A 25,804-nucleotide genomic window follows, 5' to 3' on the forward strand; every position below is an offset into this window, starting at 1 on the left:
AGACTACTTCTTTATTTCAAGATCAAGTTTAAGCGGTTCACAGCTAGAAAGATTGCCAAGGCTAGTTTCGGACCATAATCCGCTGATTTTAAGTCTTCCATTGATAAATAGGGGAGCCATTAAAAATACCATATGGACATTTGAGAGAGGCTTATTGAGGGAGCCAGGATATATTAGGCATATGCAGGAATGGATCCCTCAATTTTGGGAGATTAATAGGAATTCAGCTTCCTCTAATATGGTTTGGGATGCTTTCAAGGCTGGGGTAAGGGGGGAAACTTTAAGCTACACACTGTTGAGCAAGAAGGAGAAAAGTAGCATGTATAACGGAGTGAGAGATCTGGAGGGACTAGAAGAGCGGCTAGTCTTGGCCATAACTAAGCAAGAACCAATAGAGGGGATATTGCTGGAGATAGAACTGAACAAAGCACAGGCAGGGGAGAGTCTGGCGCAGAAGGCAGCAGGTAATTTTCTATCTCAGAAGGAAAAGTGCTACGAATTTAATGAAAGAGTAGGCCACCTTCTAGCCATCCGGACTCGGCAAAACTTAGCAGCTGGGGAAATAAAGGAAATCAGAGACAGCTCAGGAAATGTAGTTAATAAACCAGAGGAAATACAGGAGGTTTTTAGGAGCTTCTATGGGAATCTCAATGAGCAGAACCTAAGTAATACAGAATTGGAGATTTCGGACTATTTGGCAGATATACCACATGATATATTAAGTATAGATGGGAAAGAGAAACTAGACCTTCCCTTAACGTTACAAGAAGTAAGGGAGGCGGTGAATTCTCTACCAGTGGTGAAGGCTGTAGGACCTGACCAAATACCAGCAGAGTTTTATAAGATATTCTGGGATATACTGGGGGAAAACATGGTGGAAACCTTTAAGCAGGCACAGATAGGTAGAGCAATACCACACTCATGGGCAGGAGGTGATATTATAGTGATTTTAAAGAAGGATAAGCCACCATTAGAGCCAGGGTCTTATAGACCAATCACCTTGTTAAATGCGGACGCAAAAATATTTTCTAAATCACTTGCACAAAGATTGAGCAAGGTGATTGAGGGGCTAGTTATTGCCTCTCAACATGGTTTTATCCCTGGGAAAGGAACCACCCAACACACTAGGCAGATGATTACCATTCTGGACGCTGCGGAGGTCGCAGGAGACCCTGTCGCGGCCATATTTCTTGATGCCGAGAAGGCTTTTGACAGGGTCTCCTGGGACTATTTGTGGAGGGTTATGGAGTGGTTTGGGATAGGTGAGAGCTATGTCAAGGCAATCCAGGCTCTCTATGTACAGCCAACAGCTAGAGTGAGAATAAACAGGAGCTATACAAAAGCAGTTCAGATAAGACACGGGACTAGACAGGGCTGCCCGGCCTCACCATTGTTGTTCGCCTTATATTTGGACCCATTCTTGAGAAAACTTACAAGCAACAACAATATTTATCCAGTTAGGTTACAAGGAACGGACTATAAGCTATTTGCATACGCAGACGATGTGGCTATTATAACACCGAGACCTGGGGGAGCGATAGTGGAAATTGAGCAAGAGGCATTGAATTTTGGAGAGATAGCTGGATATTCAATCAACAAAAGCAAGACTCAGATCGTGCAGAATAGTTATACAACATACCAAGATATTAGAGTGGTAACTGAAGCCACATATCTCGGGATAAAAGGGACTACGGACTTAGATAATCTAGTAGGGCTTAACATGGAACCACTACTATCCAAAGTAAAAAGAAATACAGAAAGGATACATAATCTCCACTTGACATTAATGGGTAGGATAAACGTCATTAAAATGATTACGTTCCCGAAATTTTTGTATATTTTCAGAGCAATACCATTATTTTTTGATCAGATATGGTTCAGGAAACTTGAAGTAGTACTTAATAGACTGATATGGGCTCAAGGGAAGACCAGAAGAGCGTATAGATATATGGTACTACCTAGGGAGAAAGGGGGTTGGGGGGCCCCGGATTTTAGACTTTATTATTTAGCAGCTGCCCTTCAGTATGCACAGGGGCTTTTGGGTGGAGGTGATATCGAGCAGCAAGGTGGCAGCACAGGTCTTACAAATGTATATAGGGCACTGGTGGGGGGGGGAGGCTGAGAATGGTTTGTTAAATACGACCGACTACAATTATTTTAAACATACCAGGTTTAAGACTCTACGAGCGGCATATAAGGTATGGAACGTGGTGGCTAAAAAACTTGGTATAGGCAGATACAGCTTCTACACCCGGTTGTACACAAATCATTCACTCCCAGAGGAAATCTTCCGGGATGCAATTATGAAGGATTGGAATAACAAGGGGATTAGGAAGATAGGGGATTTACTGGATACAGCGGGGGTGGTCATGCAATTCCAGGATTTACAAAGAAAGCATGGGATATCGGGTAACAGCTTCTTTAAGTATTTGCAGATAAGAAGCTTCTTGGCAAACAAAAGGGGTGGCTCGATAGGATTTAATCACTGCAGCATAATGGACTACCTTGAAAAGAGTTATCATTGTACAATTCGTCAGCTGTATGCAGAGATGTATTGCTTAAAAAAGGATGATAGAGAAAAATATGTCAGTAAATGGGCAGATAAGGTGGGCTCTACAACCGAGGGATTACAGACATCTATAGGCCTCGGGCGAACAGTTTTATGCTCTGCGACATTACAATCTCAGCATTATAAGACAGTGTACTCACTTGATCATACTCCGGCCAGAATTGCACAGTGGGGGGCAGACACAGGGATCACCTGCCCACGGTGCGATGCAAGTGAGGCGGATATTGTACATATGTTTGCGCAATGCCCACAACTACATACACTAAAAGGGGCAATTGAGGAATTTCTGGAGAACCCATTGGGAATCAAGATTAAATTGACAGACGAATTAATAATCTTAGGTGTCTCTGCAGGCTCAGTGGGCGACTCCAGAGAATTCTTATTTATGGTAACTGCGATATATCGTATTGAAATTGCAAGGGCATGGCTTGACAGGGTGCCCCCGTCATTTCAAACTTGGATTGCAAGGCTACTCTCTACGTATAATTTGGAGAAAGCTATATATGAAAGGAAGGGTAGAAGGGCAAGAGCACTGGGGGGAAGGATTTGGCTACCAATAGACCAATGGAAAAACAGGTCAAATAGAGTGGATTAGAGAATAGATGTGTTAGAAGGGATTATAAAATTATTTGCTCTTATGCTCCTCGTCCAAATTTGCCTTCAGGACGGGAAAAGTATATGTACCTGACTTTTACTGATGCCTGTATGATTTTTGTCGTTTGAATTTTTTCTTTGTGCTGTAATATGTAATGGAAATCATGGAAAAAGGGTGAAAAACTGTAATAAAAAGATTTAAAAAAAATATATATGGATGCACTAGAGGAAGATGAAAAAGTAGCTCTGCTTTTCAACACAGATTTTGATGGAATCTCTGCGGGAGAATGGGAAAATCACATGTCTCAGGATTCAACACTTAAAGACGTATGCAAATTTGTCAACACCTCTTGGCCAGAGAAACGCCATCTTCATGACAATGTCAAAATTTATTGGGAAATAAGAAATGAACTCAGTTGTGAAAATGGAGTGTTGTACAGAATCGGCAAAGCCATAGCCCCCATCACACTCCGAGACAAAATTCTAAAACGTTGCCACATAGGTCACCTGGGCATTTCAAAGACGAAGCAGACAGTCAGAACCTGTTATTGGTGGCACGGTATTGACAAGCAAATTGAAATCCTGATAAGAAACTGTGTTGAATGCTGTGATTCAGATAAAACCCTCAAGACATCCAAAGTTTCCCTTTCTTTCAACCCCCCCTTAATGCCATGGGAAAAATTAGGCCTGGACATCGCGGGACCCATTGAAGGACATGATGGAGAGATCAAGTACATTTTAGTGGTCATTGATCACTTCTCAAAGTGGCCGGAAATAGAAATTGTATCTGTAATAGACAGCTCAACAGTCATATCCTTCCTGGATAAGTTGTTCTTAAGTGAAGGATTACCCAAATTTGTTCTCACTGACAATGGTCCACAATTTTGCTCAGAGGCGTTCAAGTCATTCCCGGAGAGGAATTGTATCACCCACCACACTACCTCATTATACCATCCTGAAGGTAATGGCCTAACTGAACGTTTCAATCGTGTCTTGAAGGGACACATACAATTGTCAAGAAATGCTAACCTTAACTGGGAAAAAGAAGTATTCAAACTCATCTGGGCCTTTAGGATATCTCCTTGTGCCAGCACCTGTAATGCACCTTTTGTTCTCATGAGAAGCAGACAGCCCCTGAGTATAGACCTAGGTTGGATGCCTACTTCAAAACAACTTGAATGGTCACCAGACGTCATCAGAAATAACATAATCAAGGCGCAAAAATATTACAAAGAATGGTATGACTCAAAACATGGCGCAAAAGAACACTCATTTAAGGTTGGGGATCTAGTGAAAGTTCGTTTGGAAAAAAAAAAGTAAGAAAAGGAGAAAGCAGATTCACCACTCCTATTCATATCGATGAACTTTATAACAATGCTGCAAGGCTCAGCGATGGGAAAGTGTGGCACATGAGTAGATTGGCCAGATATCATCATGGAGGCAATGTACCCTATCAACTGCAACCTAATAGGTCTTGCAAAGATCTGTGGGTTGATGTTGATAGGACCAGTTTAGAACAAAGTTGCATGCCCAGTAATGAGACTTCACACGATCTCCCACCTGTCACTGACTTTGCTGATTGTCACTCATCAGACCGGTTTGTTGATGTCAGTCCTCACACTCCGGTACCAAGGCGGAGTTGTTACGGCAACTCACACTCTGACTCTGAAATCATGTCTGACGGTCATAGCTTCAGTGGTAGGTCTGGTAGAACCAGTAATGATCCTCACTCCGACACTGAAAGTGTCCATGATCCCCACTTAGTCACGGGGAGGTTTGGGAGAACCATCCATAAACCGAAACGTTATGAAGACTTTGTGTTTGACTAAAGGTTCATTGTTATATGCACATGAATGTTTGTTTTGCCACAGAATGTAGTTATTAGTCTAAACTCTCAAGAGAGGAAGATGTGTTGCATCCCAGTTCTGTACTTCCTCGTGCCCTTGCGTGTGACGACAACAAGTCACCTCTCCTGCGCGAGAGCACCCATTGTCACCCTACCCCTTCCATTGGTTCCCCAACATTCCACCTATTCTCTGGTCTCACTTCAACTGCCCAACTGTCATTCCAGAGTTGACTCTCCTTACCGACGCACCGCACCCGGTGTGGGGCTGTTTATGAATAAACCTGTACGTGATTTCTACTACAGCATTCGAGTGATTCACTTCCTACAAGTAGGAAAGCGCACACACTCACCCAACGTATGATTGTAGAAGCAGAAGGTCCTCCCTCAGCACCTCACCGGATAATAGTCAAGGCACACAAATGAGTGGAGCTGCTTAGAAGTAAAAGTGCCTCTTAACACACAAACATCGTGGCAGTGCTCTTCGCTTAGCAATAGGAACACTGGCAGCTGGTGAAAGAAACTGGGGAAAGGATCAGCGCTGTCCCTAGCACAGCTGAATCTTCGCCAATTGTTAAATAATCGCCTCCACACAAGTAAGTCCTTAGACAGGAGTTTATTATGCTACAGATCCTCCAGCACCAGCTGAACAACTGAAGAACACCAACATTCTAAGGTGAGCTTCACACCGGGATTCTACTGGGATGGAACGTACTACAAGGGGAAGAGAAGGAGGGGGAGGAAAGGGGGAGAGAGAGGGAAGGAGTGAATCAATAGAGGTGGAAAGGTACAGGCGTGGGGAAAATCAGAGGTTACAACACAACCGTTTGTCTTTCAGGTGAAATATGTCAGAAAAAGGGCCAGAAAATTGTATTTAAGTTTCTACATTTGTTGCTACTGTTGGCTAAACATTGTGTAGCGAGAACCTGGATGGCACAGGTGGGTCCAAGTTTGGAGCACTGGGTGGGCGATGTGACTGAGTGGACTGTAGCGGAGTAGTTGAGCCACCCCTTTTCAATCCTATGATTTTCAGGACTGTGGCGGTTCAGTCCATAACCAGCACCACAAAAGTAAAATATAAGGTAACCGAAAGTCCCAATTTTATTTTAGTAAAGCTATATTTTCCTGACTACACATTGGTAATGCTAATTAAGGTTACCAAAATAATTGATGTTACAACCGTTTGAAGATTAGCAGCCACCTGAAGGTCTCTGGTAGTTTTAGAGGATGCCTACAGACTGCCAATGCTGAAACAATGATCTATCCCATGAGTTTATAGCAAAAAGCAACATACAAATTCTCAATAACAGTGTGCAATGTTTAGTTTTTATTTTTCTGTACTTGGTAATAAAAATGAATACATTACTTATTTTTTACAGTAAGGCACCATGCTAAAAATATTGTGCGGGTACTGTACATTTAAGACGTTCCTATCCCTTTTTAGCTAGCAATACAAGCATGGTGTCTACAATGGGGTTTGGCATGTCTAAAAACACTAAGCATTTTGTTTTGCTTTCCATGCAGGATACCTAAAAAAGAAAGGTTTCTGATAAGTTTTCTGGCACGTTAAACTAAGTAATACATGGTCTAAATCTAGCACTTTGAGTGCAATATGGCTATCATTTATTACAAAGTAAAAAATATGCTTCTTGTATACAAGTTAGATTCTGATGCAGATGAATTGTACAAAATTTCTGAGATGCAGCAAATGAGTGTTATGCCCATTTGTGTCAGGTTTCCTGTGCAGCAGATGACAGGAAGTAAGCGATTTGGCAATTTAAGTCTCTGTATCCTTCTTGGTCACAGACTTCTAATGGTCGAGGTCATACAACACTAAAGACCATCGATAGGTACTGCTCATAGGACAATTGGATCCAGCCATCTTGATCAGTGTCATACCGCCTGAATGCATCAGTTAGTCTCTGAAACAACAAAGGTGCACATTTAAGATTAATCACACATCTACATTTTTTAGACAAAGTACTCAGTTTGCACCAACTTGCATGCTTGTGAAAGATAACAAAATGGATATTTAACAGTTTAAGTAGTTTTGCAGCTTGAAGAGTTTTCTAGATTCACATGCTGTGCATTATTCAGTCATTTTGTGGATGGGTCTTTTTTTCTTCCTTTCTTTTTGGGCATCGCCGACTGTACGTCTCCTGTGCGATGTCAAACGGTGCCCCTGATATAAGTCACCATCTTTTGATTTGCTTTTCTTTCCTTCCTGGTAATATACTTTCTTTATCAGTTTCCTCACACCTGGTTTGCGATATTTCCCATTTCTTGGGAGTTGGGTGGGTCGCAAGTGAATCCAGAAAACTCTTCAAGCTGCAAAACTACCCCTACCAGTAAGTAACCATTTCGTTATGCAGCATGAATTTTTTCTGGGAGTCACATGCAGTGCATTAGATTATGTAGCAGTAACCCTTCATGCGGGTTGGGTGGAATGAAATAAGGTGGTATTTGGAAACCTGTAACATTCTCTGTCCCACCTGTGCCTCCTTGTTCATTTGAATGTCCACACAGTAATGATTTCCAAAGGTAAATGGTTATACCCATGGTGCTGCTGTGCATATGGCAACCATGGCCACGTTTGCAATTGATGCTAGTGTAGTGCCCTTTTTTTTTCTTGTAGAGTGGACTTTTAGTCAATGAGGTTATGCCAGTCTGCAGTTTCTGGAGACTGCACCGTGAGGGCAACGGCTTAATCACTCCAGTTCACTTGCCGACCGCCGTGAGGGAAACGGCCGAAACACCGCAGCTTTCCGCGCATCGCCGTGAGGGCAACGGCCAAAGACTATTTCGCAGGTGCCCCGGGGTTCACCGGCGCAATCATAGCCTGCGCCCGGAGGCGCTATTAAACAGTGGAGCGCCGAGCGCTCTGTGGGAGGCGAGGTACGCCAGTCTGCAGTTTCTGGAGACCGCACCGTGAGGGCAACGGCTTAATCACTCCAGTTCACTTACCGACCGCTGTGAGGGAAACGGCCGAAACACCGCAGCTTTCCCCGCATCGCCGTGATGGCAACGGCCAAAGACTCTATTTCCCAGGTGCCTCGTGGTTCACCGGCGCACCGGTGACATCACAGCATGCGCCCGGAGGAGCTATTAAACAGCGGAACGCCTCCCGCCCCGCGGAACGCGCGCAGCGCCGGGAGAAGCCCGGGACAAGGGCGGGCCGTCCGAGGCCAGTTGAGGCCGGGCTGGGTCACCTCTCTGACGTTCTAACCAACGGACAGTAAGAACTTTAAATTCGGACTGCTGCATTTGGTTGCAGGGGGATTTGCTTGTTTGTTGGTTGCCCTTGTGCTCACATTTTAAACTCTTTCTTTAACAGTCAAAGCTTTGTTTTCTGTAGTAGGCCTTGTGTATGAGTGGGTCTTACTAAGAAAATATTTCTTTTTAGCCATATAATCCTTATAGTCCAATTTGTTTCAAAACTTAGGTTTAGTAGGGATAGAGGCATTTTGGCTTATGTTATGAATAGTATGGGGAAAAACACCAAGTCCTCTACTACACGTCCTATGACCAGGCAATTAGCAGCCAAGAACCAACCACTCCCGACCCTCACAGCTATTGATATAATGCTCCAAAAAACTATAGGAGCAGTAGCAACGGCCATTGAAAATACGGAAAGGCGTTTATCTACCACTCCCGCATTGGCCCTCCCTCAGCTAGATGAGGATGTCTCCACAGCTATAGCTAATCCCTTTGCATCTACTTCACTTTTAATGCCCTCATTTTTCGAGCTACCGTGTGCCCAGATTACACCGGAAGCGACTGTCTCTGCCCCGACCTCTCCGTTTACTCACACCCAGTAGAAAGAAGTGACCCTAAGCCCTGCCCCAAACGTAAAAAATTAAAACCTACTAGAAAATACGTTAAAAGGATAACACCTCGATCTACTGGCCTACAGCACGAGCCTGTTCCTTCTCACCCCCCTACTGGCCCTCCTATTTGGGTTTTACACTTAGTGACTGACTTGCAGGGCCATATTGAACAGGTCATTAGCTCCCAAATTAAATCTTTGTCATCTAGGTTAGACAGAATACTCTCCCTTATCACCAACAAATGCATAGGGAAACCCCAGCCATCTAGCTCACATGGGAATCTACCTAGGGGACAGGGCTCTGGGACTGCCTCGAACACCACCACGGGTACGGGTTAGGGGGAAAGCACTTCCACTACTAAATCGTCACATGTTATGGCTCATGTAGTTGTGCAAAATTCTACGCCCAAATCCACTTCAGCTAGGATTATCAACTCTAGAGGCTCTGGAGGCACTTCTCTCTTCCTTCCCCTCGTCCTATAACACAATAATAGGTGCAGACTTTAACTGCCACTTCGAACCATTTTTTGGGATCCCCACGGTAACCGCAGAAGAGGATGAGACTTGGTTAATCCCCGAATGCTCCATGTACCCAGAAAAGCGCCTATCGCCCCTGGCTCTTGCGATCCATAACCTGGTTATAACCAATTCCCTTAGGGCATGTAACGGAAGACTTCTTCCCGACATCCCGGGTCCCCACACTTTCAATAGACCAGAGAAAAGTACAACAACCGACTACATCTTGGTCAATGTGGAATTTTGGGCAAAAGCTAAAATGTTTTCAGTAATTCCTAGGGTTGATAGTGACCACAATCTGCTAACACTGGAATTGGTCAATTATTTAGGGCACCAAAAAAGTCAGGGAGTAGTGGCGTCCACATGCAATGAGAACTTGCTCCAAATGGCGGGAGGTAGACGAGTTAGGTGGGCAAAGGTGGCACTAGCACCGGATACGTTAGCGGCGATCTACAATCATGTAGTAGGAGCCTTACTAGTGGCCAGTGATTTGGCAAGCTGCAACCCAGAGCCTTCATATTTTTTAGCTTTACAGCGCACCCATAACGAGCTTCTCAGCGCATTGGCTGATTACTTTTATTCCACTAAGCTCGGCAGGACTGGGGCTCATAAGAACGATCACCACTGGTTCAACAAAAATTGTAGGGCAGCCAAAATGGCTCTGGTAAAGGAGGTAAAACTGGGGTCACCTCTACGGATTAGGAATGCCAGACAAACCTATAAAAAATTAATCACAGAGGCCAAATTTGAGTGGGAGGCTGACAGATGGGAAAACGTGAGCAAGGCGTTGCCGCCCGTGATTACAGGTCCTTTTGGAACTTGGTCCGTGGGGGACAGGTGGCAGGGTCCACTTGCCATATTGCCCAACCTTAGTGAAGATGTTTGGCTTGCCCATTTTAAACCACTTTACTCACTTGGTCCCTCAGATCCCCCAGATGTCGTGCCCGAATTACCAAGTATATCGGCAGCAGTACTTCTGAAGGGTATGGTACAAGTCAAATATCCCTGCACGCTGCTGGAAGTCAATGCAGCACTTAAAAAAAAGTCTGGCTGCAGGGAAAGCACCTGGACTGGATAGAATTCCCGGCGACCTCTACCGGAGCGAGCAAAGGGTTTGGGCGCCTTACATCTGTGTCCTCTTTAACGCTATTATGCAGGGTCTGGATATTCCCGCAACATGGCTGGGAGCAGAAATCATTCCTATCTACAAGAAGGCCTCTCCCCTCGACCCGGCGAACTACCGCCCCATCAGTTTGATCGACGTATTACAGAAACTCTTTGCACGCGTCCTCCTAACTAGGCTACAGTGTTGGATGGATGACCACCACATACTAAACCTCCCTACAGGCAGGATTTCGTGCTGGGGTATCTACGATCGATTAACTGTTCAGGCTCCAGCTTATATACTGGAGGACCGTCACCTTAGGGGCGGGTAGTTTGTACCGGATTTTTGAGGACCTTAGGTCCGCATTGACCTGGTCCAGGAGGGAGAAGCTTTGGGGTATCCTTTTAGAGATGAGTGCCCCGGCCTACTTGTGTGAGCTCTTTAGACGTATGCATCAGGGCAATTATGCTAGGGTAAGGGGTGGGGAGCTGTCGGCCCCGTTCCCTGTGGACAAGGGCGTGAGGCAGGGGTGTGTTTTAGCCCCCACGCTTTTTCCACTCTTCCTCAATGGGTTGATCGCTCACTTACTTGGTGCTAGGGACCTGGACTCCCCTAGTCTAGCTGGGCGGAAAATACCTGCCCTAATGTTCGCAGACGATACCCTCTTATTGTCTAAATCATTTGGGGGTATCCAGCGTACACTGGAAGCTTTCTGTTGTTTCTGCAGAACGGGGGACCTGGAGAATAATGTCTCCAAAACCAAGTACATGGTTTATAACTTAAAAAAATCAAATTGTCCCCACCCGCACTTGGACGGCATGGCCCTGGACCGAGTCTCCACATTCGATTATCTGGGGGTTACCCTAAATGATAGAATGGATTGGACCTCTCGTATGGCCAAGGCCAATCTGAAACTGGCACAATCTACAGGCGGTATCCTAAAAGTCTTTAACTAAACTTCCCTGAAATTGGTGGGACCACCTGTTGAAATTTATAAAGTTCAAGCGAGAGGGGGTGCGATCTACGGTCAGGATTTATGGAGGCATGTTAGCGCTCTTTCACTATCCCTCACCGAGAACAGCTTTATTATACGCATTTTGAGACTCCCTCGGAGCACCCCCCTAATCCCTCTAAGGTTTGATCTAGGTTTAGTGCCCATACAGGAAATCGTCTTGAATCGTCCTTTATTATATTGGAGACGACTTTGGTCCACTCCGGAGCAAGAGAGCTACAGAGAGGACCTTGGGGATCTCCTGTCCAGAGGGAATGTGGGGGAAGATTCCTTGGTTGAGCTATATCAAGCACCTCACCCTAGCACTAGGCATGGGGGACATGTGGTCGTCCCCTGAGGCGGCGTGACCCCGGATAACTAAAAAAATCCCTGAGTTTGGCCCTAAACCAATACCACCTTGCTAGTGTTCTAACAAACTCTTCCATGGGTAGGTTGACTAATAACTTCCTTGATTTTAAGACACTTCCCAAATACGAGAAATTCCTGGATGATATCCAGCCTCCCCATGCAAAGAAACTTTATATCCAGTTTAGGCACGGCTCACTGCCCCTCAGGGGCTATACGCACAAGTGGTCAAAGGTTACACCGTCAGTGTGCGCCTGCCCCGGGTGCACGGGTGCCAAGGAGACGGATTTGCACGTTCTGCTCCCTGTACCATAGGGTGAGAGCTAAGTGGATAGTCCAATTCTGTAAGTCCAGGGGTCTTGGGGATTACAGGGAGGTGTACAGAATTTTAAAAGTCGATACCTCGGCCGTGGCTGTGTTTGCAACATCAAGATTCCTTTTGTCCATGTGGCATTCTAGGTGCGCAATACTAAACAATAATAATACACTGTCTACCACCGATGGGCTTGTTTCCCGATTGCCGTCGGGATACTTTCTACTAAGATATTGTGTGGGGTCAGTAGACTTATTGTACCGTACACTGAGACACTGATGTTTGCCCTACTTGCGCCCTTTCTCTTTTAATATTTTATGACTTATTTATTGAGGATTTCTCTTTTTTAACATTGTACATATTCTTATTTTGTTTGTAAATTTGTAATGTCTTTTTATGGTTCTTAAATCGATAATAAAAGCTTTTTGACTGACTGACTGGTTATGTTATTCCTGCTGTAGAATAGCAAGTTTGTATCATTTCCACAATCCATCTTGAGATTGTTCCCTCGGTAAGCGTTTTCCCTTTGGTTCCTTTTGCAAACAAGACAAATAACGGATTTCCTTTGTGGAACCATTTTGATTCTTATAAATAGTACATCAAAGCCCTCTAACATCCAAAGTATGTAGGGATCTTTCTGTCTCAGTCTTTGGTTCTTTAAAGAAAGTAGGCAACTGAATGCTCAGATGGACATGAAAGTTGGTGATCATCTTAGGTATATTGTTGGTCTCCCCATGTAATGAACACTCGATCAAGTGTTTGCCGTTTTAGTTCTCATTCGTGGGAGCTGCTTTTTTTCTGCTTTGTCTGTCCGCTTCAGTGTTTCCTTTTCCTGGTAGGAGGACAGTCTGTAGTGTTACGTTTCTTTGTATTTCCCATTGCCATATGGCTTGGGCTAGTTTGCTAAGCGCGAACAATTTAGTTCCTTCCTGTTTGTTCAGGCAGAACATGGTTGTTGTGTTGGTTTGTTTGTTTATTTTAATGTTGTCTGACCTGTAATGTGTGTGTGGAACGATTTCAGGGCTAGGAACACCGCCTTCATCTCCAGAAAGTTGATGTGCTTCAGCGCATCTGTATTGTTCTATTGTCCCAGTTAATTTAATTTGCTCATGTGTGCCCACCACCCCTTGTGGGAGGCATCCTTTGTGATGGTCAATGTCGGAGTTTTGAAAAATCTCCCTAATGTCACATTTATTCATTGCCACCTGTTGTACCTTTGCTGTGGCAACCACTAGATCCTTCCAACTCCTGGTGGATTGTGACCATTTGATGTAGGTCCGTTCTTGGAAGGGTCACGTGTGGTCTTGCATGTGTTATTAGTGGTATGCATGATGTCATAATGCCTATTAGCTTCATAATTGTCCTCACTGTCAGAGACCTCCCTTCTGGTAAAGGAGAGTTTTCTCTGCCATTGCCATTATTTACTCTTTTCTGAACAGGGTATGCTAATGCAGTCTTTGAGTTCAGCGTTACACCCAGGAACACTATTACTTGTTCTGGTTATGTTAATTACTTTTTGTGGTTCATAGAGAACCCCAGGTGCTGTAATGTTGCGATTACAGTTTGAATGTCCCCTTTTCACTTTGCCTTCACCAGCCAGTTGTCTAGGTATGGGTATACTTATTACCTCCCTTCGTAGGTATGCTGTGACTGCTACAATGCATTTTCTAAACACCCATGATGCCGACTTCATTCCAAATGACAGCACCCTGGATTGGCAGTGTACTTTTTCCTGTACAAATTGTAGGTATTTTTTTAGGCCTTGATTCATAGGGATGTGAAGGTAGCCATCCTTTAAGTCTAAGGTGGCCATGTAGTCTTCACATTTTTAAGAGTGGTATCACTCCCTGCAGAGTTGTAAGTCTGAAGTGTTGTGTGCGGCTAAACTGGTTTATGAATCTGAGGACCAAGAATGGTCATAGGGAGAGATCATGTTTTGGGACCAGGAAGTATGGTGAATCGTTTCCTTGGTTTCTTGCCTTTATGGGTACCCTTTATATAGCTCTCCTTAGCAAGAGTTCCATGACCTATTTTCTAAGTTATGCCATTTCGTTTCCTCAAAACCTTTTGGGTTTTGGAGGCATTTGGGGTGGTTTCTTGACCAGTTCTATGCAATATCTGTGACATTTCACGTTTAAAATCCAGTTGCTGGTGGTGATCTTTACCCACCTCTGTGGGTAGTTGCCTATCATTCCTCCAACTGGTGTTCTGTGGGGGTCTACGCCCGAGATCAAATAACTTGCTGACGGCTCCTCCTCCTCCTCCTCGGGGGATTGTCCTCTCCCCCTTCCTCGTATACGAAAGGACGTTGTGCGGGGTGGCTCTCAGCTGAAACGTGCACCAAAGCGTCCACTGCAGTAATGAGCTGGCGGAGAAGACAGACGTCACAGAAGATCGATTGCAGGCATTCTATGATGTCACAGATATCAAAGTACAGTCTATCCAGAGAAGAACAGTGGAGAGGACATTTACTACAACTGTCTTGCTGGGTGTTGCCATTGTTGGTAGGTGGACTGGTGCAAGGCTTGCTGTGAGCTGCCCCTGTGCTGGTTGCTGCTGTAGGTCCAGTGGGAAGTGCGTTATGCCCGTTGATCTGTGGGATAAGTTTTCATCTCGCTGGAAAGGTCATCTGGATTGCAGAGCCCCCATGGCCGTAGCTCTCTTTTTATCCTTTTTAATTTGCTATAAGAACTCATCGACTGCCTGGCTAAATAGGGCATCTACTGTGAAGGGCTTGTTAATGACAGATGCCTGAACCTTTGGTTCAAATCCTAATATTCTTAGCCAAGTAAGCCTACTTTGGGTTGTTCCCATGCACATCTGCCTGCTGGCATTGTCCGCCACAAAAAGGGCTGACCTTATGCAAGTGTTGGCCCCATTTCACTCTTCCTGCAGATCTATTTTTGCTCTTTTCCTGTATTCCTCAGGGAGGTGTTGCATCAGGGATTCCATCTCATTCCATAGCTGAAGTCCATATTTGTTCATCAAGTCGTTAGAGATGGAAATAAGACACTGAGTCGCTGCTTCTCTCTCTCTCCATCTTTCTACCCACCAGATCAAGCCTCTTCATTTTTTTCTCAGGTGGTGGTCCGGTGGCGGTATGGGCATTACTGTGGCTTCTGGCCGTAGCCACAATGAAGGAGTCTGTGGACACGTTACTTTGGATGCATTTCAGGTTCTCTTCCGAAAATGTGTATTTCTTTTCGACCCTTGCAGTTACCACTTTAGTAGTTGCTGGTTCTTTGAATGCCTCCTTACCTAGATTTAAAATGTTGGGCCAACATTGGCAGTTAAAGATTCCCCTTGTTGGCAGGCATAAGAGCTTCCAACAGGAAACATGAGTCTCCTTTTTACTCTTCTAGTTGTACCCCATATGTTTCGGTAGCACTCCTGATAAGGATGTTCTAAATTGCGAGATCGTGATGGCCTAGAGGGGTAGTTCTCCACTGCCTCTTCAGGGAAGTCTGTTTCGAGGTAGACCCACAATTCCTCATCAAACCCTGCTCCTCTTTCTGACTTGTAGAACTCCTCTTGGGGTTCTTCTTCAGGTGGCTCAGGTGTCCCTGGAGCCACCAAAGCAGATTCTTCACCCTCAAAGGTAGTCAAAGGTTTAGGCGGAATGCAATATTTTTATAAGGAGTCGTCAAACTCCTTCTTCCGTTGAAGTGCCGTCGCCATTTCTGCCTTGAGTCTTCTTTTTTGGTTCTCGACCTCCTGCAACCTCTAATCAGCATCAGCGATGGACTCTTTTCCAGCGTTGACGGTTCTGCAGACTCAGACGTTTGCTCCTTCCTTTTGCGTGCTCTAGAATGGCTGGAACCGTCGATGTCCGACGTCTTGCTGGCATCGGTATCCCTGGGCTGAGATCCATTGGTATCTTTTGCTCTTGGCTGACCTTCGGTCGACATTTTCCTCTACGTCGAGACTGCCTTTTAGGGTCTTTTCTCAGAGGTTTTATGCTTTGGGCCTTTCAGCGCTTTTGTTACCTTCTGGATCTTATTTCAGCATATCTTGCCGCTTTCTTCTCAGCCTGTTTTTTCTCTGCGTCAGTGTTGAGGATTTTAACGTCTGATCCTCCGACGGCTATCTCTGCCTCCTCAACACCATCATCGTTGGGCATTTACTGTTCCCTGTGGGCCATCTATGCCTTGCTCCTTGCTCGTGCTGGCCCAGCGTGGTAGAATTCTAGTCTTCTGTGTACCGTTAAGGTTTTCAGGACAAATGAAGAGCAGGCTTCGCAGCCCTAGTCCCTGTGGTCTTTTGGCAGACAGAGATTGCAGACCTCATGGGGGTCTCTCTGTGCAAACTTGTGGTGGCAGTTAGGCCAAAATTTAAAGGGTGTTTTGTTCATGTCCTCTACCATGCCTCATTCTCTGATCATGTGGCTATTCCGGGTGGGGTCCCCTGTCGGAAGGGGAGAGTGAAGGATCCCCTTCCCTCTCTGCATCTTTTCTTCACAGTCTTCGGCAAATCTATGTTTTCTTTGGAAAACTTCGGACTTTTCCGAAAACATTTTAAAGCTTCTAGACCAAATGGTAGAAAAAAAGAATCTGTAGATGGTGATTACGAATAGGAACATACAGGGCGCTGTCTGACGTCACACAGGGGACGGAAATACCACCAAATGGTGGTCGACAATGCAAAAAAAAAAAATTACTATTGCAGATCCAACTAGATGGTGGAATAATGCACAGCATGTGACTCCAGGAACAGATTCATGCTGCAAATCAAGGTATTGATACAATTATTACATTTGGTTTATGCTTCGTACCCCTCTGTGGGGAGCAGATATACGTGATCAGATACATTTCTCACTCCACAATGGGGGAATGCAATGTGGACAGCGTGTTATATTTGCTATAAATCCATGTGGTAAGTGTTTTGGTGTCGTGCTTGTTTTGGGGCACAGCAGCAAGTAGTGTCAGGGATGAGGAGGTGCGAGATTAAGAGCATGAATTAAAACTGGATTTAGCAATTGGATATAATGTACTGAGACAGTCCCTTGTTATTTTGTTTTAAATGTGTTTATTAACTACACTATAGAAACAAATATACAAAATGAAACAGTACATTCAATTACTCATTGCTATGCACTGTACTTCTACGTCTTTCACTTTTGTCTTGTTTACATATATTGCAGTCCACACTAGACCATAAAGACCAATAGAACATTTTAAACTAAATTTTACATTATACATGTTACATTCATTGTAATACATTTATTATAAATACTGTAATGTAATGTAAACAAATGTATAGAGCACGTGATTACCCAAGGGTGTCTGGACACTAGCGTTTAAAAAAAAAAAAAAAAAAAAAAAACAACCGGAGCCTACATATTCCAAATTCGATTTTTCTTTACTAGATTAATTACATTTGGGGGGATTTCTTGATAACCAATTTCCTGTAATTAATGAACAGGCAAGAAACATTGCTCTGTACACAAACACTAGCCCATGTTTTCTGACCCGGATTGATTAGTTCGGTCAATTTCAGATAATGCTAATTTATCAAGGGAACAACAAGTCAGTTGCTTCAGTCATATAAGTTGTGTTGTTTTATAGGCAACGTTTGGGTAGAAATTCTGACATCTCTATGAATCAATAAATCCACACACTTTACTATTCGATTAGCAATGATTTTAGTAAAAATGTTGCAATCAATGTTAAATAAAGTTATAGGCATAAATGATCTGGGATCAGAAGATGATCTTTGTGATTTTTAGAAGCTAAAGAGTACACAATTTTTGGAAGGAGGAAGAATAGTTCCCCCCTTAAAACGTTAATAAATCTTAACGTCAAACTGGGGATGACATGTAATGGAAAATTCTTGTATTATTCAATGGGGAATTCATCTTCTCCCAGGGTTGTGGGGTGCAACAGGGCCTGCTTTTAGATTTGCGTTTTTAGCTTGACATAGTTTTCTAATCGTGACTTTTTACATGCTTTGTGCTTACATGATAATGTACTGAGAAATTATTATACATGCAGTTAGTTTCTTAGCAAGCATTATCATCATGTTATTCATACAATCTGTCCAAGGCTAGGCACATAGAACACAATGCAGTTGTATTTGGTTGTCTAGTTGGAGACAAGTTTACTCGTCCAGACTAACCATCACATCAGCTCTGCACCTTTCACACAGTGTGACTGGAACAGTGCTTTCAATAAATACACAACCTCTGCATTACATTCGGCAGAGGAACACTTGTTGCTGGGATTGTCCTGGAACGCGACGCACTTTGGAGATGCAGCCCTGCAGACTCTGACACCTATCCTGTAAAGGACAATAGCCTGTTCTGCACAGGCCGGCTTCCGGATAACTCACACTCAGGTATAGGAGGTAAGGCTATCCCAAGGGATCTCACAGAGGGTACTCCCACTATGCTCTCAACAGTATAGGTTGTGTTAGGTAGGAGTATAATAATAACATCACATATTAATGTTATAATGGTTAAACTATCTTGTTTACCCTTCTTGTAATGCTGGTTACAACGATTTGTTTCTTCTGCCTTATAATTGTTGCACACTCTTTCTATACAAGAATACAATTGTTTCAATAAATGTTTGAAAAGCCAATTAGTATCTTTCCTGTGTTTGCTTTGGGCATGCAAAAGTAAATAATGTTTCCAGGTTTTCCTTGGGGAGTAAAAGAACGGTAATTTTTAAGGTTGCTGATACCATCTGGTACCCTGGTAAGTTTAGGGGTTCACTGTGAGCTAGCAAAAAGATCATTGGCTAATGTTCTCTGATGGTATGTGTGAACTACGTTCCCATATTCGAAAGCTTATGTTGTACAGATACACTGTCCTACTTAATTCTTTGGAACCGTATAACACCAGTGGGTCTTTAATTAGCAAATCCCAGTATCACCTCAGCTATTTCCCATTCTGAAATTGGCAAGATAATGTGATATTGTTCTCCACAGTTTAAACAAGTAAGTTTGATTTTCTTAAGAAACCCTAAAAACATTCTCAGCTGAAATATTAAAATCAGGTACTTCCAAACAGAATGCTTGTAAACATTTTGGAATAGATGGAAGCAGTTCAGTAATGGGCCCGATCATGGGGAGGAGTTCTGGAAAGTTCCTGGCATCCAATGCCGCTGTAATTGCTCGCAACACACGAGAAATCCACGACCGATACTATACTCAGATGAAGGAGCTGCTCAGAATAAGGTAAGGCTGACCAAGATCAAAACACAACACATGAGTCACAGCCGGTAAGGTAGAAGGGGAAAACAGAGCCAAAGGTGACCGCAGTGGAAGTTCGACTGTAACACGATTGAAAGCTTAGTGGAGAACGCAACCTGCACCAGAAAAAAAACGGTGTCACAATGCAAGATGTCTTACAACTGCTCTGGCTTTAGTAGTTTCTTGTAGCAAAAACCAGTGTCTTAATTCCAAGTGGGCAGATTCCAATTTTTTTAGGTTTAAAGTATTTTATTCAGCACAACATGTAAAGACCAACAAACATCTCAAGAGAGTATAGCAGGGCGGAAAAGCTAGTGTCCAAGAGAGCTACCAACAGTTGTCATTCCATCCAATTTTTTTAAGTTATGAGTTATTATTAACAAAATACAATGTCCCTTTCCTTTAAATATTACGATTGTTGGTTTTCCTATTATGGCAGATCACTGCCACTTGGTGGTTTGAGAAGTGGAAATATTTTCTTGAACATACTGCAGGGCCAAACTGGAGCATTTACAAACAAGAAGCATGTGCTCTTGATCTTACTCTTCCCTCCGTCCAAAGCCAATGCTTGCTTTTCTGTGCTTCCACCAACCACGGATGTGACTGATCAATAGCCATCAGTTCCTTTATACTGCTCCTATGCTGAAGGCACTACCCTCATCAGCACCTGAACTCTTTTGCCAACAAGTTGCTCTTGATTAAGTTTCTACTCTCATCTAATTTAAAGACAATAGATGTTGTTAGTGAGCCTTTGCTTGGTTGGTTCTTAAAATTGCATGCCTCTTTATTTACTTCTGTTGTCAGCAATCTTGTCAATCCCCTGAGGATCTCACTTGTCTGGCGACTGAAAGAAGTTTTGGTTAACCCTTCGCAGAACAATCTTACCACTTCTGTGCTATTCATCTTCAGACCTATTCCCTCCCCTTCATGCACCTCAAAAGATATTGGGAAAACATTATACAGCAGATGCAAGCATTCCTAGACCTTCACCTCTATTCCTTATTAAATCGGGGTTCAGTCCATGCCAGAGCATGACTACCACGCATCTGGGTTTGTGAAATGTCACTCTCAGTTTTGTTGTTGATGGTGCAGCCTCCATGCTAGTCATTCCCGAACGCTCTGTGAGCTTTAATATGGTGGACCATAACATTGTGGTAGGGTGTTTGGCCATGACAATACAGGCTACAGATGACATGGCTAAATAGTTTCACTTCTTCTGGGATGACTGCTCACAACGTTTGAAACTAGGTCCCTCTGGCCCTCCAAAGTCAACTGGTATGTGGCTGTCCACAGGGATCATATCTCTGTTCCAAACTCACTTTAATATCTACCTTTGATCTCTTTCCAAAAACTCTTCAAGGATCACCAGGTGTCTGTCCAACGCTATGCTGATGGCACCCGGGTCCATTCTGAACTATCCACGGACCATAAATCAAGCTCAGATCTTGGTCGTCATTATTCAAGACTGGATGTCAACTATGATCTTCAAGTCTAGCTTGAAGAGCAGGTTAAAAATCTTGGTTTTATTTCCGATGTTGACAACACTTTGCAGTAGTAAGCAACTGTTATTTCCATCTGAAAAAAGGGAACCCAATTCTCCCCATGCTACCCAGAAAAAAACTTGCCAAAGTAGTTAAGCCAGCTTTAAAGTTTTGATTAGACTACTGCAATGGACTATATTCAGGTCTCCCTCAAACACTGCTAGGTCAATCTTAAAAAGCAGAAAATGCAGCACTTTGGGCAATCATAGGATGCAGCAAAAGAGGTAATGTGCCCTTAGATAGCAGAGCTTGATTTGGATTTCCAGTCATGGATTGCTCCTGCTTCAAGGTGGCATGTTTTACCTTTAAGTGCCTTATGAGTGAGTTCGCTCGATAACTCTAGGTAGCATTCTTATCTGCAAGGTGTCATTTAGTGGAGTAATGATAATACACCACCCGAGGTGACAGTTTTCTCCATCAGGCCGCATTCACCTAGAACCGTACCACTCCAAACATTAGGCTCAAGCCCTCACTGGCTAACTGCAGGCAAAATCTGTAGATTAGCTTATTTGATTAGACAGAACTTATCTAGTATCTAGTGCCATTATCCACCTGGGTCTCTTGGCGCTGGTATTATAAGTGCTGCCTGTTGTAAATGGTAGTTTTCTATGCAATTTTTACTTATTTCCAAATGCAATACATTTGCACAGTTTCCTCTAGAATGGTCCATGAATCCAATCAGGATTAATTTTAGTGCTATAGGTTAGTCTCCAGGTGCAAGAGATGGCATACTAGCGCTATCCTGTGACCCACTGATCGGTTCCCACAAAAACATTTCCTACATTTTTCACTTTTATGCACTGTGAGGATGTCCAAAAAGCATAGAAGTTAAGAAAAATGAACCGTTAAGCTAGTGAATTGGGCATGAATAATCTAGGGAACCCCCTAGGTATGGACTGCATTCAGTAGGTGTGGTCTTCACAATCAAATGTACCCATGATTTCACTGTGACAGAGGTTGTAATGGTTGAGTACATGTACAATCAGGAGATCTTCTGTGTAGGACCTGTACTCCTGCTTTTGTTCATAATTTCAGGTCAGTAATGAGTAGTCCACAGAACTAAGGCAGTAATTATCCTGAAGACGGCCCTTATTCATGGTTAGTACCTTATTTTGTACCAAAATAGCACATGATTATTATTTTTGGGATGGTGTAAAACTAAACTCTGGTAAGGGTTGAGGCATGCTACCAAGTCACATAGTTTCTTTTCACTTGAGAATGTGGCTGCAGCAGGTTACATAGATTGCAATGTTGGTGGATGCCATAGAGCAGACATGCAAGATGGCTCTAGTGAGGCAGTGATGATGGCTCAGGTCAGGCCCCTGCCGTCAGGGACCACATTTTGGCAGAATCTGTGTAAATGCACAGCCACTTACTCCTCAAAAACACCAAGAGATGCAGCAACATATCGGCTGAATGATGCCGAGACAAAACTTGTGCAGCATACCCAACAAGACAACCGTAGAAGGGCGGAACAGACAAGGCAGAACTACATGAAGATGGTGGCTGGAAACTGGCCAACTGTGCTGTCAGGGCCTGAGATCATCGGCCTCTGCTCCTAAAGCTGGTGAGTACAGCAACTGTGAATGTGGCAGAGGCTGTGTGCCCTTGGAGGCTGAGCCCTGGGTGGTTCCCCCTTTCCACTGAGTGGTGACTTAGGAGCATCTGCCGGCCGAGCTTGGGCTTCAGAGCTTGATCAGGGACCTTTGGATGTGGGGTGTTTGGAGGGTGTGGGGTGTTTGGAGGAGGGGGGTGGGGGGTGGGTTCGAGTGCTGGAGGCAGATCAACTGGACTGGAACCCTGATACCCAAACTGGGACAACAAGGGCTCTTGAATATATCGCAGTCTCTTTGGTGTTCCTGGGGTAGAGATGGATCCTGGGCTTGGCGGGGTAGACCTTTGATCACTGCATGCCACCATGCTTGATTGGAGTCAAAGTAACAGGACTACTCGAGGGGGTTACGGCAGCTTTAGCGCCTGCTGAAGAGGGGTGATACATAGCTCTGAAGAACCATGCAGTGAGTTTTACGCCTTGCTCAGACACTGGACTCTGCCAGACGGGGCCCGTGCCTGCTAATGCCATTCCCAAGAACACCTGGGGCCATACAGAGAGAAGGCTGGGCCCACGGGCTATCGCCATAACATTATTTTGAGCTCATACACGTAATCAATCTTTATTACTTGAACGTAGTGAGGGAGTCTTCCAACTTAACTAGAATTGCTTGAGCAATTCTAATTGCCTGAGCCACAGACTGCTTCTTCCCAAACAAAAGCAGTATAATCATACACAGTGACCAAAATGTCAATAGTGGGGCCCCTGCCCCCATACATTTGGTGTGAAGTAGCAGGATATTACACAAGTGGCCTGCAGGAGGTGGGAGAAGTTGGGGCCTTGTAGTGAATGACTGCCCCAAAAAACTTCCCAGAGGATGGGGCGCAAATGCAGTTGAATTGGGTAACTGACTCGAATCACAATCTTGTCTGCATTGTGGCATTTGTGCGATCGATCCCCTTCAACCAACTCCATGGTGTATCCCAAGCATTTGGGATGCACAGACTGCGTCAGTCAGGACTGCCCTTCGACCTCTAACGCACTACCAGAACGGCCTCTCAGGAGACACCATTGACTGGGATATCAGACACTGCTTCAAACCCAAGAGACAGGGATGACGACATGACATTGCGGATAGAAGCGATGCAGGACAGCCAGTCTGCTATTGAATCCAAAATGAGGTGACAACCCACAAATGTATTATCAGTTTCACTGTATCCAGTAAGTCTAAACTTGTTAACCCTAATACCTCTGTCCATAGGTTAAGATATATGATGATCACAATGTGAAGTGACACTATTCATGGAGTCCCGGACAACACGCACTTCCTCCTAATCTCCGCCTGACCATACTGGTGCCACTGTTAAAACCAGGGAAACAGGCACAGTATTGTGAATCATATCGCCCATTGTATCTCTAATTGCCAATAGACTGAACCTTGTATTACCACACTTAGTGAGACCTGATCACTTTGGATTGGTCCCGGATCATTACACAGCCCATAACATGTGCACACGGTTTGCATTGATGCAGGATCTTAATCAAGATTCTGACGCAGTTGCTGTATTTCTAGATGCCTCGAAGACGTTTGATTTCCTGGAATGGAATTATCATCAATTGGGGCGAGTAGCAAATATTCTCTCTCATGATCCGATTTGTGCCTAAATTCCAACTGGAATGGTAGAACAGGTATGTCAAGCACCTGGTTGTCAGGGTGAATCGTGACATGGATAAGGTGATAACAGAGAATTAAGGCCAAACAATATGCAAAATTACCCACTTCATTTTTCGCTGGATGACTCTCCCACTCACTTGTAGAATAGGATTAATAAAAATGCTACTTCTACCTAAACTGCTGCACCTCTTTATTAATATTCTGATAACACTTACCAAATGTCTTCCCCCGGCAGATCCCTACTCAATTAATTAAATTAACATGGATGAGTCAACAACCTAGGATTAAATGGGAGACTTCAACACTGCCCTTTCATCATGGTGGTTTCGAGGTTCCATACCCGGAACTTTACTACTTCTATGACCAAGCACATTTTGCATCTTCTGCACCTGCTGAAAGAAAGTGGTGCGAGTGCCCCTACGTCACAGAGCACTGACCTGGGCCCCAGGCGAACGTTACACTCTCAACATGATATTGGCCGCTTTTTTGTCCAGGACCTATGGTGAACTAGGTAGGCAGGAGGGTGTGGTTGGTGATTCTGTATTCGCCCTCCATCTCCCTCCGCCAACATCCCCTGATACCCACCACACATGAACCTAAGACTATTTCTCAATTGTTTAAATGGGTACTGGGCAAATGAGGAAATCTCCGACATAAAATAATTCATAAGAATGGACCATTTCACAGAGTACCATGTACCCCCTTATATACTTTATCATAGACAAAGGGCAATGGGAACAGTTACCCAAGATTTCCAAGCGGAAATCACAATTTGCATACACTGGAGAAATGTCCTGTGGCAACCTCCACTAAACCATTGAGCTCTAAACTACATGGCACAGCATTAGAGGTGACTGTTGCCTGGGCTTACCGTAGGACTTAAATGGGAGGAAGAGATGGGCCTTCCTTTCCTCCCAGTGTTCGGTCACTGGGATGTGGGAGGGCTAACCCTTTCATGTGCCCTACTTTTGGGCAGGTAAAGAAGGTCAATGGAATCTCCATTGCGTAGAATTATTGACCTCCGTAATGACACCAACTGAAATCTAAAAATGGCAAGTGCTTTAACAGATAGGCAATTTGGATTCATGTAGATTAACGCTCTCAATACTCTCTTGCACCTAAAAGATAGTATATAATTTTATAGCTAAAAATTGCCAAACTTGTCATCAAACGGGTTGACTGTGTTGTTAGCAACCCTATTTGAAGTAACTCAAGGTATAAATTACTGCTTGATAGTATCAGCAGCCAAAGTAATAGGCGCAGGGAAGTGCGCGGACTAGTTGCTTCTTACACATAACCACTACGTTGTGTACCTTCCTGTCAATCACCACTGCCTTAACAACAGTGAACACTTGGCTCAGTTTCCATGAGTAATTAGGACCGAAATGTCCTGGTTCGTTTCTATAGCTTAAAACTCTTTGAAGCCAAGGTAAGTTAATGACTCAAAAAAGACCAGAGACTGAAAGAAATCCAGCACCAGCACAGTTGCCTTGGCCACCACCTCCGAGGAGTGGGTTTGTTAGTTATTGAGGCATGGTATAACACCAATTTCTGAGCCATCATTAAAGCACAATATAACTTTCAATTCACTGTCTCGTATGCACACTTCTAGATTGTTTCCGTGTTTGATTTGCCACCCCTCAACAGTAATTTGTTTTAAACCAAATGGTACAGTCACAAACATTATCTAATGGCTGTTGGTCCCAGTTTCATAATGGGCCG

General features: G+C 44.0%; 1 protein-coding gene across 2 annotated transcripts in view; it reads right to left on the reverse strand.

The window, feature by feature from the left end:
* Window positions 1-6,310: 6,310 nt before the first annotated feature.
* PDCD6 (programmed cell death 6) overlaps window positions 6,311-25,804 on the reverse strand; it is a 142,763-nt gene continuing 123,269 nt past the window's right edge. For both annotated transcript variants that reach the window (XM_078687788.1, XM_078687787.1), the window contains exon 6: window positions 6,311-6,928. In XM_078687788.1, the coding sequence (XP_078543914.1) occupies window positions 6,830-6,928 (99 nt within the window). In that variant the 3' untranslated portion in view covers window positions 6,311-6,829. The remainder of the gene's footprint in view (window positions 6,929-25,804) is intronic.

The sequence above is a fragment of the Lissotriton helveticus genome, chromosome 4_1, assembly GCF_964261635.1.
Source record: "Lissotriton helveticus chromosome 4_1, aLisHel1.1, whole genome shotgun sequence".
In the NCBI taxonomy this organism is placed as follows: domain Eukaryota; kingdom Metazoa; phylum Chordata; class Amphibia; order Caudata; family Salamandridae; genus Lissotriton; species Lissotriton helveticus.